General features: G+C 49.2%; 1 protein-coding gene and 1 long non-coding RNA gene across 7 annotated transcripts; one reads left to right on the top strand and one right to left on the bottom strand.

Moving 5' to 3' along the window:
• Positions 1–1,413: 1,413 nt before the first annotated feature.
• LOC101076517 (short transient receptor potential channel 4) lies at positions 1,414–17,060 on the bottom strand. 6 transcript variants are annotated; one of them, XM_029848736.1, is made up of 16 exons: positions 16,749–17,060; positions 16,433–16,435; positions 11,720–11,925; positions 11,016–11,234; positions 8,802–8,942; positions 8,362–8,538; positions 8,001–8,201; positions 5,002–5,338; positions 4,376–4,515; positions 4,106–4,306; positions 3,900–4,015; positions 3,568–3,763; positions 3,271–3,465; positions 3,095–3,136; positions 2,820–2,909; positions 1,414–2,569 (listed from the first exon to the last, which is right to left on the bottom strand). In XM_029848736.1, the coding sequence occupies exons 3-16, from the start codon at positions 11,876–11,878 to the stop codon at positions 2,027–2,029; spliced, it is 2,757 nt and encodes a 918-aa protein (XP_029704596.1). In that variant the 5' UTR covers positions 11,879–11,925; positions 16,433–16,435; positions 16,749–17,060; the 3' UTR covers positions 1,414–2,026. The 6 variants fall into 6 exon arrangements, with proteins under 6 accessions (XP_029704596.1, XP_029704598.1, XP_029704594.1 ...); XM_029848738.1 differs by lacking the exon at positions 16,433–16,435 and having other exon boundaries at positions 11,720–11,922; XM_029848734.1 differs by lacking the exons at positions 16,433–16,435; positions 16,749–17,060 and adding an exon at positions 12,060–12,220.
• LOC115252757 (uncharacterized) lies at positions 8,218–8,802 on the top strand. The gene is made up of 3 exons (XR_003891052.1): positions 8,218–8,256; positions 8,316–8,604; positions 8,710–8,802. It is a non-coding gene; the product is annotated as an uncharacterized lncRNA (long non-coding RNA).
• Positions 17,061–18,551: the final 1,491 nt, after the last annotated feature.

Here is an 18,551-nt window from a genome sequence, read left to right as displayed (position 1 = left end):
CAGCCTTTCTTTCCTCCTCTTTGACCAACTGTGCACGTTCGTGCATCGTGTCAGAAGCCTTCCCTGGTCTTGAATTCTCCCTGTAGCTATCAAACTTTTAGGATCCGATCCCGCTTTTCTAAAAGCAGATATGCAGAAAGACAACAGGCTGATTATTGTTTGTGATAAACATGCCAGACATGGTCTCTTTCCTTTAGAGACAACTTCCTGTTTACGATGCTATCTCAGCACATCGGGGAAACTCGGAAATGGACTCAAAAAGCTGCGTTCTAAAATAGCCACGCTGTCAAAGCCGGAGGACCCTCGATGACCCGGCTTTCCCAGACACCGTTGGCCGCAGCGGTCAAAGATAATCAGTTTAAAATCTAATGAATTTCCATTCTTTAAGCAGAAACCTACAGAGGGGTGTGGGCTAATTTAATGCATCGTTAAAACTACTGCAAATGTCCTGTCGTCCTTTTAAAACGCAATCAGACAGAATCATTCGCAGCCTGTGGTGATTTCGCCCCCTAGCGGACAACATGCGTATGCACACGCACACCAACAACACAGATGATTTTAGTACACGAAAACCCCCGAGGCCAATGTCATGCAGTGTAAAAACGAAGGCCCACTCACCATCATTACTAAGATCGTGTGAAATGTATGTAGCTAATTTATTTCCATGTCAGCACTTTTTCTCCCTTTGCAGCTTTAGAAGAGATCCACAGTGGGAGACTTAGAAGCTGAATATGTAAGTGTTTAACTTGTTAGTTCAGAGCAGTTTGATATCTTTCAACATGATTGTGCAGTCTGTTTCATCTGTTGTTGGAAGTGTCATCCAGAACCCCCTCCCAAAGCATTCGGGCGCAGCGGTTTGATCACACATCGAGCGCAGCATCGTGGCATCATGAATATTTAATCCCGATTTACTGTACTTGTGAGGAGATGCAGGAGAGCTATTGAGCAGGAGCAACAGCATCGTGTCTGTGAGAGAAACTGGGTTTAACTTGTGAAATATTCAGCTTTTGGGTCTGTGGCTTCCCTCTAAAAGCTGAACTCTAAAGGAAGATGACCTATTGTTGCTGTATTTAGCGGATTAACCGATCTGATTAACTAACCCTGCTGGCAGGAAAATGATGGAAAACAGTTCCTCTGTCTCTGGACGGGCTTTTAGACATAATGGAACACTATTTCAGCTGCTAATGGGTGCAGTTATTAAGAGCTTGAGAGAAGGGGCAAATGGCCTCCTAAATTGCATCAGGCTGCTCTCACCCTGTTCACGCACCCAGATGTGACGCGAGCAGCTCACCATGTCTGTCGGAACACTTCCTGTCTTTGACTCGCTGTCAGCCAGTCCAGACATCACATTAAATCCTCTTTATTTTACAGCAACATCTTGGCATCGTCGAAGGGAAAACAAGAAGCCCGATAACTGATGAAGGTTCCACTTTATTCTGCACCTGTGAGCATCCTTCCTTCACACCAACATGACATCTGAACTAATCAGCGGCTGAGCGAACGGTCCAGTGTTGTGCTCTGCTTTACGTAAAATTCTCCGTTAAAAGTGCCGCCAATCCCGTCAGAGGGCACTAACAGCACAAGTGTTTGCATAGAACATGGACGCAGTTCCTGCTCGGCGGCTCGACCTCGGCGCCCCAGCGTGACTGTGAGACGGTGCAAAGTGTGTGTGCAGGAACAGAGTAAGGCAGGAGGAGTAAAGCCGAACAGACAGCATCTATTGCTCTAAGGACACAAGGAAGGAAGGAAAAGAGGTAGAAAGAGTTTAATGAAGTATGAGGGCGTAGTTTGAAGTCAAAGGAATAAAAAACTGGAGGAATGAGACAGGATGGAGAAGGTTATCTACTGGTTGTTTAGATGTGAGCTCCGTTTCCTTGTGCTGCATCTTTACTGCTAATAGAACAGAGCCCAAGCTGAAGGCCTCCCTGAGTCTCCAAAGACCGCTGCTGCTGCAGTGACCACACTCAAACACCACGTCGCCTCTTCTCGTATGGTCTCATCTCTGATCCCGACACACAGCAGCGACTCAGTTGCCGCAGGGCAAATCTTCCTCTATTTTCTCTGTGGCTCCTTCGTCAGCCTTTCCATCCAGCTCTTCCTCAGTTTGTGTCTCCAGGAGTCTTTCCCCACGCTCCGCCTGCTGCTCTCTGTCCTCGTCTGAGGCCCCTGGCTCAGCCGCTTCCTCAGACAGAGGGTACATCTGCCTGGGAATCGCTCCTGTTCCCGGTTGGTGCTTCTGGAACAAGTCAAAGCCACCGATGTCTGTCCTCGGGCCTTCGCAGGAGCTCTCATCGGGGCCTGTGGACAACACGCCGTTGGGGAGGCCGTTGGAGGCTTCGGGTGGCCTGGGTGAAGGCAAAGAGCTGCCCTGTTTCAGGATGGACGTGATGATCTTGAATCGGTTGAGTTTGCTCTTCACCTGGCTGCCGTGAGGCCCCGGAGGCTCCTCGAGGGAGGAGCTGCAGTCCGCTGAGCTGCCGCCAGCTTTCCCGCCCGGTAAGGCCGGCTTCCCCGTCTTCATCATGCCCATCACCTCATAACGGAAGCTGGAGATGTCCTGCTTCAGCTCCTGGGGAGTGAAGCAAAGACAGAACATTCATTTCCATGAGTGGTTCTTTTAAACCATCATTTGTGGAAAAGTGACACCAGTGATTGTTGGTTTGTTTCCAGGCAGTGAATAATCTGCCCATTGTGTAGCTGCAGGCAGGGTAGCGATTAGCTTTATCAACGCGGGCAGATCTTCGCACGTGCGATCCACAACGAAGCAGATGTTCTGCAATAAACAGCAACAGCTGGCTGTCTTTGTTGGAGCTGCACACCTTGAAATTCTCCTCCGTCAGGCCTTCCTCTGTCTTGGCATCTCTGATCATGGCGGCCACATAACGTTTCACCAGATTTCTCAGAACCTCCTACAGCAGCCAAACACACAACACCAAGTCTGAACCATGAAACAGCCCTCTGAAGACCACCAACGCGTCCTCAGAGTCCTCAGTCAGGAGCCGATTGAGGCCCTCACTACTGAGCAGGTAAGACAAAACACATGCACACACACATTACAGTGCACGAACCCTCAGGAGGCCATTGGTAGATTTACCTGGTACTGGTGGTTGATTCTCAGGTTCTCAGCCGCTCGCCTCTGCACACAAATCACAGCGGTCCAGAGTCATGAGAAAAGCAGCTGGTTCTGACACAAAGTTAGAAGCTAACTGACAAACGATCAAGTCTTCTACCAAGTTCTGGTGAAGGATGTCTGTAGAACACCGGACTTACACCCAGCGTTCTGATGCTTTTTGGCTGTTTGGACCTCGTCCTCTTGTAGTCTTGTGTCTTGATCCAGCTCATGAGGTACCAGAAGGATTTGGGACTGGGGACGATGTTGAACGGCGGCGGCAGCGTGGCCCCTTCCTCAAAGTAACTCATCCACAGTTTTGTCCTGGCGAATTTCCACTCGATGTCAGCGTGATCCTGAAATGCAGAGCACAGCGCGTGAACCCCCGGCGAGCATCACCTCCCCCCTCCCATCACCTCCTCCCTCCCATCCTCCCTGGCGTTCTGAGCCGCGCTCACAGCGATGTGCTGGTACGAGTTGTTCATCATGGCGATGAGCATGTTGAGGAGCACCACCAGCGAGATGATGTTGTAGGTGCCGAACATGGTGGTGCCCACGAACTCCGTGAACTGATGGTCGGCGTCCACGTTGGTCACGTACAGGCTGATTAGACCGAAGATGGACCAGAAGAGAGACTGCAGGGTCTCGAACAGCCTGCAGGAGAGAAGATAGGGGGTGAGGGCGGCACCACCACCGGTGGACGAGCACCTCTGGGGTGACGGACGTTTGCTCTCAGTCACCTCCCTGAACTGACAACTGTGGAGGAGCTTTTTCACACACGTGGACTCACGTGGAGAAGGCGTTGTTTTGCTCCACACAGCGGATGCCTTTACATTTGCCCTTCTCAGCCTTGGTCTCGTAGTAGAAGTAGAGCTGATTCAGGCCGTTAGCGAATGCCAGCAGGACCTGCGGCGCGTGCCAAATAAAGGGATCTGTGTCCAGACTCCACCTTTAAGCCACAGTTCCTGTTACTGTGTGGAGAAAATGAGTGTTTACCAGGCAGTAGATGAAGAGGAACTTCAGGATGTCCAGCAGCATTCTCCCCAGAGAGATCTGCAGCGGCCCCAGGTGAGAGTTGGCCGTGAACAGCGAGATGAGGCGCAGCGAGCTGAAAATGTTGGCGATGGCAAACACGGCCTCGGCCACGAGAGTCGGGTGCCACATCTCCCACTGGTTCCTGGGTTTGCTGCCGTAGTACTGCGCAGGACGACAGACAGGGAACGGGGTGGTCACGCCTGCCGCGTCCATCCGAAGAAAGCGCCTTACCTTGGTGTAGGCTACGATCTTGAGTGAGATGGTGGCCAAGTACAGAGAATTCATGACGAAGTCCATCAGGTTCCACCAGTCGTGGATGTAGTCTTGGAAACCACCGTCCCACATCTGTTTAATCTCAGCCCAGATGAAGCCTGGAAACACAGATGCTGATATTCAGGTATCAGCTGTGAAGGAAGAAAGTAGCTTGTCCTCTTTAAGCCCCTCCTCCCCACAGGCGAGCTGATCACCAGTGATAAGGAACGATGGCGGTTTGTGACTAGATTTGTTACAGCTCGTCTGGATCAGCAGACACGTTTTTGAACGTGTTGACTGATTATTCTCACTTGCCAGAAGGAGGAATCGTCTCAACACTGAATCACACAAGTCACACCGCCCACTAGTGGCCGTGCGTGGAATCTGCAGTGTTCCCAGTGTGTTCCGGTGTAAACAATCAATTTCAAACCGTTTCCCTCTTTCCAGCAGTTACTGTGTAAACAGGGTACAAACCACACTAATAACTAATATTCCACAGTACAGATGAGCAAATATGCACATAAGCTGCCAAACCTAAGCTAGTGACGACCAGTTCATTTTACCCTTAACTAGATACATAACCAATCGATGAACGGGGGACTCACCCAGCACCCAGGGCAGGATCATCCACTCCACGGTGGTGGGGGCGGGACCCTGCCTGTCCTGCTCGGTGGTGACGATATGCTGGGAGGCCAGGAGCAGCAGGAACAGGAAGGTCAGGTAGGACGCCGTGTGGCAGATGAACTTGATGAAAGGCTTGCGGATGAAGAGGCCGTAGCGGCTCTTGGGAGCCACGAGGTAGCACAGGGCGAACACAGGGTAGAGGAAGCCGATGAAGACGCAGGTGAAGAACTTCCCCGCCCAGTGGCGCCGCCTCCAGCCCGGAAACTCGTCGTACCAGCGGGAAGCCAAGAGCTGCTGGCAGTTTGGCTGAGCTACAAACTGCCCAAAATAAAAGGCTGTTAGACGTCGATGTGTTTGATCACAGTCAAAAAGACTTCTCACCTCTCACGGGGGGGGGGGGGGGGGGGTGACAGACCATAATCAACACTTACATGAGGATCAGGTTCAGAGCACAAAACCGTAGAAGGTGAACTAATCGGTTCTCTGAAACGATGGGATGGAAACCTTTCAGAGCATAATTAACTCACTCATTAGCATAATTAACGCACTCATTAGCATAACCAACTTGCTCATTAACATGAAAACATTTCACACATTTGGCTCCATGTGAAACTTCTGGCCGAACCTCCATCTGCAGACTGACCCATTGAGACTGTGAGCCCACGTTACCATGGAAACCAGAGGGTCAAGCTGACTCCTATTTCCGTACTTCGCAGCACTGACAGCTAACCGGAGAGGACGGTGAATGGGATGGATATGAGGATGTGCTTCTTCTTTCAGGTGGGGGATGGAGGCCATCAATGATTCAGGTTAAACAGGTAAACGGGTTATTAGGTTAAACCTAATAACGCCAATAAAAGAGTTATTTTAAACAGAACCCCTTGAGTTGAATGTGTAACCAACGGTCTGGCTTAGAGCACGCTCGTTTTCACCGCTGGTCATTAAAGAGCTTCTACGTATATGCAGAAACCGGAGCTACTTCAGCCTCCGTTGGCCTTAAAACATTAATTGACACGACAGTTGTGCCCAGGAGGCCATAAATTGAGCTGCTTAATGTTATAATTCCAGAGTGTCTTCATGCTAACGTCGTTACCTGAACAAATCAGTGGTCATAAAAAGTTCTTAAACAATCAGAAACTGGTCCTAACATTAGAGATCAATAAAGGAGTTGGCAGAACACCAAGCGTGGAGTCTCAAAGGTCAGTTAGGATTTGTGGCTCGTTGCTCCTCCTGGAAGTCCATCAGCAGGTGTAAAGGGCAACATCTCCCTCTTCTCTAGAGGGTCATTTAAAGGTCGATGTCAGCGCATCAATACAACACTGATTAAAATCAAAAGCTCTCCTCAACATGAAGCCTGTCGGCAGCAGCCGGCCTGGAAACCCTCAACAGGAAGTCATTCCCATATCTCCCAAGGATCCATCCTGGTGCAGATACACCTCAGTCAGCTGAGATGCAGCTTCATTCCAAACACCAGTTTAATTGTGTGTCTGCAGTGAATTTCCAGATCGATGTGTCCTGATTGAGCGTCACAACGTGAGAATATTGCTGCACATTAATGCAATTTCTCCAAATGTAATTTAACCTGCTGCTGCCGTGAAAGATTAAATGGTCGACCTGTCAGGGAAAGAGGAGTTTCCCTCCCTCTCAGGTTTGTATTCCCAGAGCCCTGAGGACAGGTGTGTCCAGGACCAAACCACCCGGGACATTCAGTCAGGTTGGATCGTGGGTGGAGCAAGGTTGGGATAGCTGGGTCTCCATGACGACGCCAGAAAGGTGCCGTTTGGGACGGAGCCAGAAGGCCTGACCCTCTGGCACAAATAAGGACAAAGACATTTACGCTCAGACAGTTTCCAGGATCCTAATGAAGTCGATAGCTGCAGTGTGTGTTGCCATGGCAGCTACACTGTCATTTAAGGCAAAACAAATTAACATAAAATAATTTTAAATTTGTATTTCATGGTTATTTTCTCATTAACTGGGAGCTAAAACATGTTTAACATCTTAAAGACTACTGTTTACCCACGAAGAGGTCGATGAGTTGAGTTTCACCTGTTTATTATCATGTAAATTCTTCGTATTATAAAGTCATTCTTTCACACCTCTGCATCCTGTTATCAAAGAGCTGATTGGAGAGTTTGAACAGGCACCAAAAACGATCATTTAAAGCAGCAGAACTGTTGTGGTCCTGTTGCCACTCCGACCTCTCACCTCCTCTACCTGCAGGAGCAGCATTTAGGGGCGGGGCTATCTCTGGGCCCTGAGCCCCTGGCACACCTGCAGCTGCTTCTGCCTAAATCAGCTCCCACTGAAGCTCTCCCCTCGTTGTCTCCGGTGCCGGATTGTTGCCCGTGCTTCAGCACCTAGCTCCAGCTCAGAGGTCTCGGGGCCCTCAGAGGTCTCGGGGCCCTCAGAGGTCTCGGGGCCCTCAGAGGTCTCCGGGGCCCTCAGAGGTCTCCCTATCCGCTATCCCTCGCTAATCTCCAGAGTTGTAGGTTTGTCCAGTGCCTTGTCGCTGTTTTTCGTTTGTACTTTTTCCGATGTTTTTCCCATTTCTTGGTGATTTTTAGTTCGTTTCTGTTGCTACTTTCCGAGAGCTTCAATCGATCCTTCGTTCCGTCTCCCCTTGCATTGTTTTTGCCAATAAAGAACCTTTTGCTTTTCACCCTGATGAGGATGAGTGCAGCTCCAGGAGTCTGCTGGGTTGGATCTCCACACCGAAGCCCAAATTCAGCTCGATGGACAGGAGATGAGGCGCAGCTCCGTGGTTATTTTATATCACAGCAACCTCAAACTGGTGGATTGTTAAAGGGGACCTGACCTGTTTTGAATAGAATATTTTGCTTTTAAGGCTGCAGTTAGTTGTGATTTCAGAAGAACATTCTGCCCCTTCATCGTACCTGCTGCAGTGCTCCACAGGTGACGACAACTCAAGCCTGTGAAGTTCAAACGTGTCACCACGGGAAACGGGCGCCATGCTTACTTCTTTCTGGTGATATTTGATGGCCAGCTTGAGTCTGGCCAGGTCGCTGTTGCCCTCCTCCTCCAGCAGGTTGCTGTCGTCCCTGTAGTTGAGAATCATTTCCAGCTCTCTGGAGCTCCTGGTCTGGTCCAGGAGGTTCTTGGCGAACTGTTTGCACTGCTGAGACAACTCCTCGTACTCAGATTTGAACTCATTCTCCACCTGATGGAAGCAACAACAGAACATCTTCAGGGAGCGTAACACACGTGTGTTAAAGGTAATAACAGTTTATCAGATTCACCACTAATGAACCAACAGCTGCGCTTCATCTTTCAGCTCTCTCACGCCCAGAAATACTCTCTGAAGGACCTTTTGTCCTCACCTTGCTGAGCTCCTGCAGCTCCCAGCTCAGCCTGAAGGCAGTGAGGAAGGGGTCCTCGCTGGAGAGCGCAATCAGGGAGGGACTCGACAGCGCTTTGTAGATGTTGAGGCGCGAGCGTGAGTGCCGCAGGCTGTCCACGTCTGAGCTGGACACGCACTCCACACAGTTGCAGCGCACCTGCCGCATCAACCCACCGGCACCATGAGCAGCACCAGCAAAAGGATCAAGTCAAACAACCCAGAGGTTTTCATTAGCATTTTTTAAACATGTCTGTTACGTGCAGAAAATGCAATGGGACCATTTGTCGCTTCTTTTTTATCCCATTTATTTAATTATCTTTATTCGCAGTTGAATGTTGCAGTTATGAGCGGGATTATTCCCGTCATCTCTCCCGAGGAGCCTAGACTGCAGCGTTTCCCACCAGAACCTGGCGGTCTCACCTCGTGGGGCTGCGGCATGGACACGCCCTTCTGCACCAGCAGCTTGATAATCTCATAGTTGTTGGTGTGAGCGGCCAGGATGACGGGCGTGATGTCGGGAGTGAAGTCGGAGAACTGCTTGTCCAATAGGATTGGGGGAACCTACCAGGGTTGAGAACAAAAGCAGAGAAAAACGTCATTACATTGGCACTAAATTGAACAGAAATGTTTTCTGACCCCCCCGACTCCGGGTCAGAGGTCTTTGGTGGAGAGTAAATGGAGAACGAGAGCGTTACAGGGGCTGGCAGCTCGGAGGCACTGACATCATCCAGCACTTTAATAAAAAGGATCCTTTATTTCCCCATTTAAGGCGGAATGATTAGGCCAGGAAAGGAACTCGTTCCCATCTCCAGCATCAGCCGCTGCTACTGAGCCTCTTCCTCCATCCATGTCTGTGTGGGATCACACAGCTTCAGGCTGCAGGAGGAGGGAGGCTGTTCAGCCTCTTTCAGCTCAAGATCTATTATTTGATCCTGGACACAGAAGGAAAACAGGCAGAAGTGGTCGGAGACACTTTACAGCGTGATGGTGCTGTTGAGGGCGTTTTGGGATAAGAGGATTGTGGAGATAAAGGAACAAATGGGCCCCTTTCTAGAAACCACAGCGGTTTTGCTAATGTGGTGCTGGATTAGGGCTCCGGCCTCCCCGGGGTGTGAATCCTGTCCATGAACATTTAGAGGTACTGCCGGGGTTCCACTGAGCAATGCACCACAGCTTCATCCTAAAACATTCTTCTGCGTTAACAATTTGTTTTGTGATTTTTGTGAGTTTGTCATTTCCAGGCAGCGACGGCGACAGATCGCAGAGGCCGTCCCTCTGAGGAGAGTTCAACCGACACCACAGAAAAATGAGTCTTTATGCTTCCGAGTGGTGACATGAAGACACAATCAGGGACAGGCTGACAAAGACGGCGCCTTTGTGGAGCTTTAGTGAATTACTCAGCAGATTAGAGCGCATGTCTTTCATTAAACAAGCTGATATTGACGATACTGAACATTTTAGTCTGATCGGAGGATGTCAATAATGAAATGCTAGGTGTTAGTAGCACCTATGGACCTGCAGTGAACCGTCAGTGAAAACCTTTAGCATTGTGCTATGGATTGTGATGAATCAGCATTTTTCCATACACCTGCAGACTGAAGGTTTTATGGAGAGACATTTTAATAGTTTTATACATATGAGCGATCACAACGCACACTGACACGACTTACAAATTTACCGTTTAAAACTATGGATTCTAGATGCAAATGATCCCATTTTAACGATGGCCTGTCCAGCAAAGGTGAGGTTACAGTGAGAGCCAAGAAAGGAAACAAATAGATAAACTGTATAAACTCTTATTAAATTAGAAATGCAGCGAAATCTGAAGGATATTACACAGGAAGCTAAAGAGGCCAAAGCGTTGGTAAATCAGGAAGCTGTACAGGAACACTCGGATGATAAATAAGGCTTTTTAAAAAGTTCTTACTCGAACGGCTCCTCAGTGGCAAACAAATAGCCCCCAACATTCCCAGACCATTAAAGATCCATCATTCCCACACAGGGACAAACACAGTTAGAAATATCCCGTTATCATTAAATCCCAGACAACATCTAGAGTGTGATTTCCTGCGACAGCCCTTTAATGTTATGACGAACTAGCTGATCTATTTTTACCTGCTGCTCATGCAGGAAGCCACCGAGGCAAATGGGGACGCTGAGGGGCTTTTAGCTGGAAATGCCCCCCGAACATCCCCAACCAGAGGGAAATGCCCCCCTAACATCCCCAACCAGAGGGAAATGCCCCCCTAACATCCCCAACCAGAGTCCAGTCTGCTGGGAACCTACCTCTCTTTGATCCTTTCTTCTGTTTTCTCTTAATTAAATCAGTATAAACCTGTTAGTGTGGGACGAATTATGGAACGTTGATGAAACGAAGCAAAAGCTCGTTTTTAGCTTGGTTATGATTGTAGCCTTTGGAGGACATTTGTTCCTTTTGGAGGATATTTCATTGACATTTTTACACGGGTGTATTCAGCTCGCCTCCACTCAGGCTTAAACACAGATTAGCTAAAATGGTTCAAAGAAAAGTGGTTAGAAATGTGCTTTCCTCTGTTCCATAAAGAGTCTATTGTCTTTTTAAAAATTGGATTTAGGGTTCTCTAAGGTCGCAGGATCCCCCCCCCCCCCCCTCACCTGCATGCCACCACTTGGCTTTTTATGGTTGAGCAGCAGCTCCACAGCTCCCACCACCTCCTTTCGGATGGCGTGCAAGAGGGCGTCGCCGACATAGACGCCGAAACTCAGCAGGAGTTCGATGATCTCCAGGTTCTCGTTCTCGATGGCGATGAGCAGGGCCGTGCGGCCGAGGGGGTCGATGCAGTTGATGTTGATCTTGAAGTAAATCTCCGCCTCCTGAGGAACCGGGTACAGCTCGGAGTCAGTGTTTCGCTTCGGAACGCTGATCTAGATCAGGCTAACGGAAAGCTGTCACGCTGACGCGCTGATGTTTGGCAGGGAATGTTTTCCACATCGATACACCCGGAAATCAACTTTCAAAGTCAAAGAAGTGTTAAATTGTTTTGAGATCAAATGTCCAAAGCTTTTGCACAGATTAGTTATCAGAAGAATTTATGCAGTCATTGTTCCGGGGTCATTTCAGACAAATCTGGTGCTGTGGGAGTGAAGCTGCCGACCTTTTATCTGGAAAATGTCCTGGATGTTACTGGATATGAGCCCAAGAACTTCGGCAGCTCATTACCTGGAACGCTCCTAAGATTTTCTGAATCACACTAATTAGATCCAGGCTTCAAGACTGCTTTATTTACTGCCATCATTCATCTAGAGACTCCGTGACCTTACATATTCATCTTATTACCACTCAAACCACCCACACACACCTCCAAGGCCTGTTTGACACTAGCGTAGTCTCCCTTCTCCACCGCTCCCAGGTAGGCCTTCTCTAAGGGCGACAGCTCCGACTCCGACCGCACGATTCTCAGCGGGATGCGGTCCCGGTAGGAGGAGCTGTCGGTCCTCCGGTAGTACAGTTGTGACATCTCCTCGAGGCTTCAGCTCACCAGAGACCTGTTAACGGCTACAGCTGGAAGGGACGGGACAGAGGGGACGAGTCCCAACATCAGCTTATTTCAGTCAGAGCATCTTTCGATAGACGGTATCACAAAGGCTGCTGAGGAGATCACAGTTCAGGAGAATCACTTTAAAATAGATTAAAATCATCACATAAGAGGAGGAACATGTCCAGCGGTTTCTTTTCCCTCTTATTGTGTCGTCCTGTGAGAACCTCCTGAGTGTCCTGCCCCCAGGGTGGCAGAAGTTCTCCAGCCTCTTTCTTTTAAACGGGGAAAAGGGGTTTTGAAATGGGGAGTACCTGCACAGGTGCACTGTGATTGGTCAATATTACCTGCACAGGTGCACTGTGATTGGTCAATATTACCTGCACAGGTGCACTGTGATTGTGCTCAATATTACCTGCACAGGTGCACTGTGATTGGTCAATATTAGCTGCACAGGTGCACTGTGATTGGTCTATATTACCTGCACAGGTGCAGTGTGATTGGCCAATATTACCTGCACAGGTGCACTGTGATTGGCCAATATTACCTGCACAGGTGCACTGTGATTGGCCAATATTACCTGCACAGGTGCACTGTGATTGGTCAATATTACCTGCACAGGTGCACTGTGATTGTGCTCAATATTACCTGCACAGGTGCAGTGTGATTGGCCAATATTACCTGCACAGGTGCAGTGTGATTGGCCAATATTACCTGCACAGGTGCACTGTGATTGGCCAATATTACCTGCACAGGTGCACTGTGATTGGCCAATATTACCTGCACAGGTGCACTGTGATTGGTCAATATTACCTGCACAGGTGCACTGTGATTGGTCTATATTACCTGCACAGGTGCACTGTGATTGGTCAATATTACCTGCACAGGTGCACTGTGATTGTGCTCAATATTACCTGCACAGGTGCACTGTGATTGGTCAATATTACCTGCACAGGTGCACTGTGATTGTGCTCAATATTACCTGCACAGGTGCACTGTGATTGGTCAATATTACCTGCACAGGTGCACTGTGATTGTGCTCAATATTACCTGCACAGGTGCACTGTGATTGGTCAATATTACCTGCACAGGTGCACTGTGATTGGTCTATATTACCTGCACAGGTGCACTGTGATTGGTCAATATTACCTGCACAGGTGCACTGTGATTGTGCTCAATATTACCTGCACAGGTGCACTGTGATTGGTCAATATTACCTGCACAGGTGCACTGTGATTGTGCTCAATATTACCTGCACAGGTGCACTGTGATTGGTCAATATTACCTGCACAGGTGCACTGTGATTGGTCAATATTACCTGCACAGGTGCACTGTGATTGTGCTCAATATTACCTGCACAGGTGCAGTGTGATTGGTCAATATTACCTGCACAGGTGCACTGTGATTGGTCTATATTACCTGCACAGGTGCACTGTGATTGGCCAATATTACCTGCACAGGTGCACTGTGATTGTGCTCAATATTACCTGCACAGGTGCACTGTGATTGGTCTATATTACCTGCACAGGTGCACTGTGATTGGTCTATATTACCTGCACAGGTGCACTGTGATTGGCCAATATTACCTGCACAGGTGCACTGTGATTGGTCAATATTTCCTGCACAGGTGCACTATGATTGGTCAATATTACCTGCACAGGTGCACTGTGATTGTGCTCAATATTACCTGCACAGGTGCACTGTGATTGGTCAATATTACCTGCACAGGTGCACTGTGATTGTGCTCAATATTACCTGCACAGGTGCACTGTGATTGTGCTCAATATTACCTGCACAGGTGCAGTGTGATTGTTCAATATTACCTGCACAGGTGCACTGTGATTGTGCTCAATATTACCTGCACAGGTGCACTGTGATTGGTCAATATTACCTGCACAGGTGCACTGTGATTGGTCTATATTACCTGCACAGGTGCACTGTGATTGGTCAATATTACCTGCACAGGTGCACTGTGATTGTGCTCAATATTACCTGCACAGGTGCACTGTGATTGGTCAATATTACCTGCACAGGTGCACTGTGATTGTGCTCAATATTACCTGCACAGGTGCACTGTGATTGGTCAATATTACCTGCACAGGTGCACTGTGATTGGTCAATATTACCTGCACAGGTGCACTGTGATTGTGCTCAATATTACCTGCACAGGTGCAGTGTGATTGGTCAATATTACCTGCACAGGTGCACTGTGATTGGTCTATATTACCTGCACAGGTGCACTGTGATTGGCCAATATTACCTGCACAGGTGCACTGTGATTGTGCTCAATATTACCTGCACAGGTGCACTGTGATTGGTCTATATTACCTGCACAGGTGCACTGTGATTGGTCTATATTACCTGCACAGGTGCACTGTGATTGGCCAATATTACCTGCACAGGTGCACTGTGATTGGTCAATATTTCCTGCACAGGTGCACTATGATTGGTCAATATTACCTGCACAGGTGCACTGTGATTGTGCTCAATATTACCTGCACAGGTGCACTGTGATTGGTCAATATTACCTGCACAGGTGCACTGTGATTGTGCTCAATATTACCTGCACAGGTGCACTGTGATTGTGCTCAATATTACCTGCACAGGTGCAGTGTGATTGTTCAATATTACCTGCACAGGTGCAGTGTGATTGGTCAATATTTCCTGCACAGGTGCACTGTGATTGGTCTATATTACCTGCACAGGTGCACTGTGATTGGCCAATATTACCTGCACAGGTGCAGTGTTATTGGTCAATATTACCTGCACAGGTGCAGTGTGATTGGTCAATATTACCTGCACAGGTGCACTGTGATTGGTCAATATTACCTGCACAGGTGCACTGTGATTGGTCAATATTACCTGCACAGGTGCACTGTGATTGGTCAATATTACCTGCACAGGTGCAGTGTGATTGGTCAATATTACCTGCACAGGTGCAGTGTGATTGGTCAATATTACCTGCACAGGTGCACTGTGATTGGTCAATATTACCTGCACAGGTGCACTATGAAACACACCATGAATCGGTGGCCTAATACGCAGCATTTTCAGTCCTTGCAGTGTTCCAGATGTTTTTTCCTCCATTGTCATGTGACCTCAACAAGGCGAAGGAAATACTTTTAAATGTATGCGTGAAGAGCGGCGCTCCTTCAATAACCAAATGCACTCCCAGGATTCTTCAGAAAGCTCATTATGACAGTTTTCCTCAGGATCTCATCAGATTAATGAACAGAAATAAAAAGGCAGAGTTTTTCTCTTTAACACTGTGACGGCCTCAAGGTTAAAGCTCTCGAAAAGGTGGAAACTCTCAAAATAGTGACGTGATAGTAGGATAATATACAAGGGAAAGATGATGGATGGATGGATGGGTGGATGGATGCTGGATGGATGGATGGATGGATGCTGGATGGATGGATGGATGGATGGATGGATGCTGGATGGATGGATGGGTGGATGGATGCTGGATGGATGGATGGATGGATGGATGGATGCTGGATGGATGGATGGATGGATGGATGGATGGATGCTGGATGGATGGATGGATGGATGGATGCTGGATGGATGGATGGATGGATGGATGCTGGATGGATGGATGGATGGATGGATGCTGGATGGATGGTTGGGTGGATGCTGGATGGATGGATGGATGCTGGATGGATGGATGATGGATGGATGGATGATGGATGACATAATCCATGAATCGTCCATTGATTGGTCCAGCGTTTGGTTGCCTGGTGACAGGGAACGGTAGGGAAGACTGCCGAGAGCGGCGGCGCCTCCACCCTGACGAGGATCAGGATCAGGATCAGGATCAGCTTCAGGATCAGGATCAGGATCAGGATCAGCTTCAGCTTCAGCTTCAGGATCAGGATCAGCTTCAGGATCAGGATCAGCTTCAGCTTCAGGATCAGGCAGGACCTCCATTTTGGACGTGCCCCCCCCGACTGTGCAGCTCCACTGTCATTGAGGGACACCATGAGAAAGGTCCGTGCTGTTGGACTGATGGGAATAACGGAGGAGTCTGGGGCGGGGCCCAGGGATTCCACACCTGTCCACACCTGGGCCCGTGTGACACGCATACGCTTCCGTGTGTGTTTAGCACGACTGTGCATGAACATGCCAAAGTTGGGAATAAAGGATGTTGCGCAACTCCGAGCCACCCCTTTTTTCCACCTTGTTTTGCCCCGACGTCTCCGTCACCTGCGCTGCCTCTCCAGGTGCTGCAGCAATGAAGAAGGATGGTTTTAGACCCCCCCCCGAGATGTTTGATGGCCTCCTTGATGATTTCCATTTATTTGGGGCCACGTGGGGACTGTGGTCATGGACGATCCAGGGAGTCTGTCCTTCGTCCCTGTCTTCTAAATGAAGCCCAAAGACAACGCTACGCAGACGCGCCACGCAGACGCGCAGAGCCCCGCAGAAGAGTCACGTGACAAACTGGTGACCTGCTGCGTGGAGCCGTGAAAAGGCGCAGCGCTGTGCGCCACGCGCCTTCTATTTTTAAAGTTGAGCCTCTGACGGAGCTCCGCCATGCGGCTGCGGCGCTCGTCAAGCTGTCAGCGATCCCTAATTAACGCCAGCAGATCCGCGTGCATGTGGCACAGCAGCGCGGTCACCGGGATGGCGCCTGCATCTGCTTTAGGGGGCTCTCTTCTCGGGTTTTTACCGTTATCATCTGCGGATGCTTCCAGGAGGCAGGGCGGTCAAAACATGGTTGAAAATAAAAGCGCGTGAAAGATCGGAGGAGACATTTCTAATCTGGGTCCATCGCCGAGCGCGCGCTCCCCGTGCTGCCCGCGGTCAGATAAATGAACGGGAATCAAGTTTTAAAGGCTACACAGGCACTAACCTTTAGGATGCGATGCATGAGAAGTTCCCGTGCAATGATCCCCCGAGGCCACGCGAAGCCGAAGCAAACTACCAAGCTGGAAATGATTGGGAACTTCTGGACTTGGACATTCCTCGGATTTGGTAACTGCGGTGTTGCTCGGCAGGAAGAGGCTGCGGGTTGACGCGCCGGCGCCTCCGTCTATCCCTTGTTTTTCAGCTCAGTCTGCGTTCTCCTCTCTCCCGTTTGGAGACCTCTCAACCCCCCCGCTGTACGTCCACACTCGCTCCGTCACCATCACGATTCGGTTCGGATGGAAACACGCAGCGCCGCATTCAGCTCATCCCGAAACAGGGAAAAGCAGCTGCGAAGTTTCCTCCGTAGGTTGGATCTGGTTTGACGCCGCTGTCCCTGCCCACTGGACTTTCTCCACCTGTTGGGGGCCGATGCAGCGCCTCCGGGGGGGGGGGGGGGGGGGGGCAGCCAGATGCCTGCTCGCAGCGCCGCAGACGGTCGTGCGCGCTCGGAGACGCATTGAAGCCTGGCGCTGCACGATGGAGAAATCACCTGAACAATCCAATCAGTCCCCGGCTCAATGGGGGGGGGACATCTCACCCAGAATGGACCGAGAAAAGTAGCTTCGCTTGCTTTTGATTTACCTGGCGACATAATTATAGAAACATTATCGTTTATTGGGCGTTTTGAATTAATGTACAGTTTAAAGGGTTCAATAAAACATTTGATATCATAAAATAAGGCTTTTATGGCCCCTGAGGACCAGAGAAGGGAACAATGTTCATGATGTATCATTCATTGGAACGGAAATGTTACGAAATAGATTTTAATGCGAACGGGCTTGAAAGTCATCACATCTATGGATTCAAATCTATATCAGCTCAGAACAGTGCGTGTGCGCGCGCGCGTGTTGCTGCGCAGCGGGGGTTGATGCTGTAAATTCTCTATAATGCCGTATAATGTTTCTAAGTGTCCCTCTGACATTTAACATCTGCAGGTCAGACTCATTCCTCCTGTCTGGGTGCGTTCATGTTGGCACAAATGAAACGGGGACAGAGCTCTGAAGTGGACAGTATGGACAGAACGGGTCTGTGGGTCTGTCCGCCACCATCAATCATGATGGGCTGTCTCTCTTCAGAGGGTTAAGGGTGACGCTCAGCAAGTTATTGTGGGGATTCTTTTCAGACAGCAAGTCATTCTGGTGAAGAACACACCTGCTCTAACAGTCAATAGCTTCATTAGCCAATTGAATCAACGGGTCGGGAGCTGCAGATGTCCCACAATTCAACAAAGAGATTGATTCTGGTGGGGACACTGAGAATTGACAGTCTGAGACAAATGGGTTGTGTCGCTGATGCATTTAGCCGTTCTGTCACAGGGAGTCCAGACAACGGCTGCCATTCAAGACCTTTTGAAAGGAGTGGTCAATAACGAATGTGGGTACGGGCTCAGTCATTCCTCCCCATCACAAGTAGGCTGAGACCTGTTCCAGGAGTGGGTGGAACATCTGCGATGCTCTACTTTGCACTGCTGAGCAGTCGAGGTGGCTGACAGGGCAGAAATGAATAAATATTACTGATTCTAAAAATAGCCCCTAAAGCTAATTCTCTGCCCATAAAAGGGCCTCTGAACAAGATTGATCGGAGCGATGATTTAAACAACATCTAATGGGATGTGGAGAGGAAGCAAAAACAGGATTCTATTAAAGTCCCTGGGGAGTGATGTGTTCTCACCTCTAATCTGCAACCATGCAGAAAGTTTAGCTTTAAGTGGAGGCACAGCAGCTCTGAGAACAGCTACATGAACCAT

Source organism: Takifugu rubripes, chromosome 15, assembly GCF_901000725.2.
Source record: "Takifugu rubripes chromosome 15, fTakRub1.2, whole genome shotgun sequence".
Lineage (NCBI taxonomy): Eukaryota > Metazoa > Chordata > Actinopteri > Tetraodontiformes > Tetraodontidae > Takifugu > Takifugu rubripes.
This window is presented reverse-complemented; position numbering and strand designations above follow the sequence as displayed.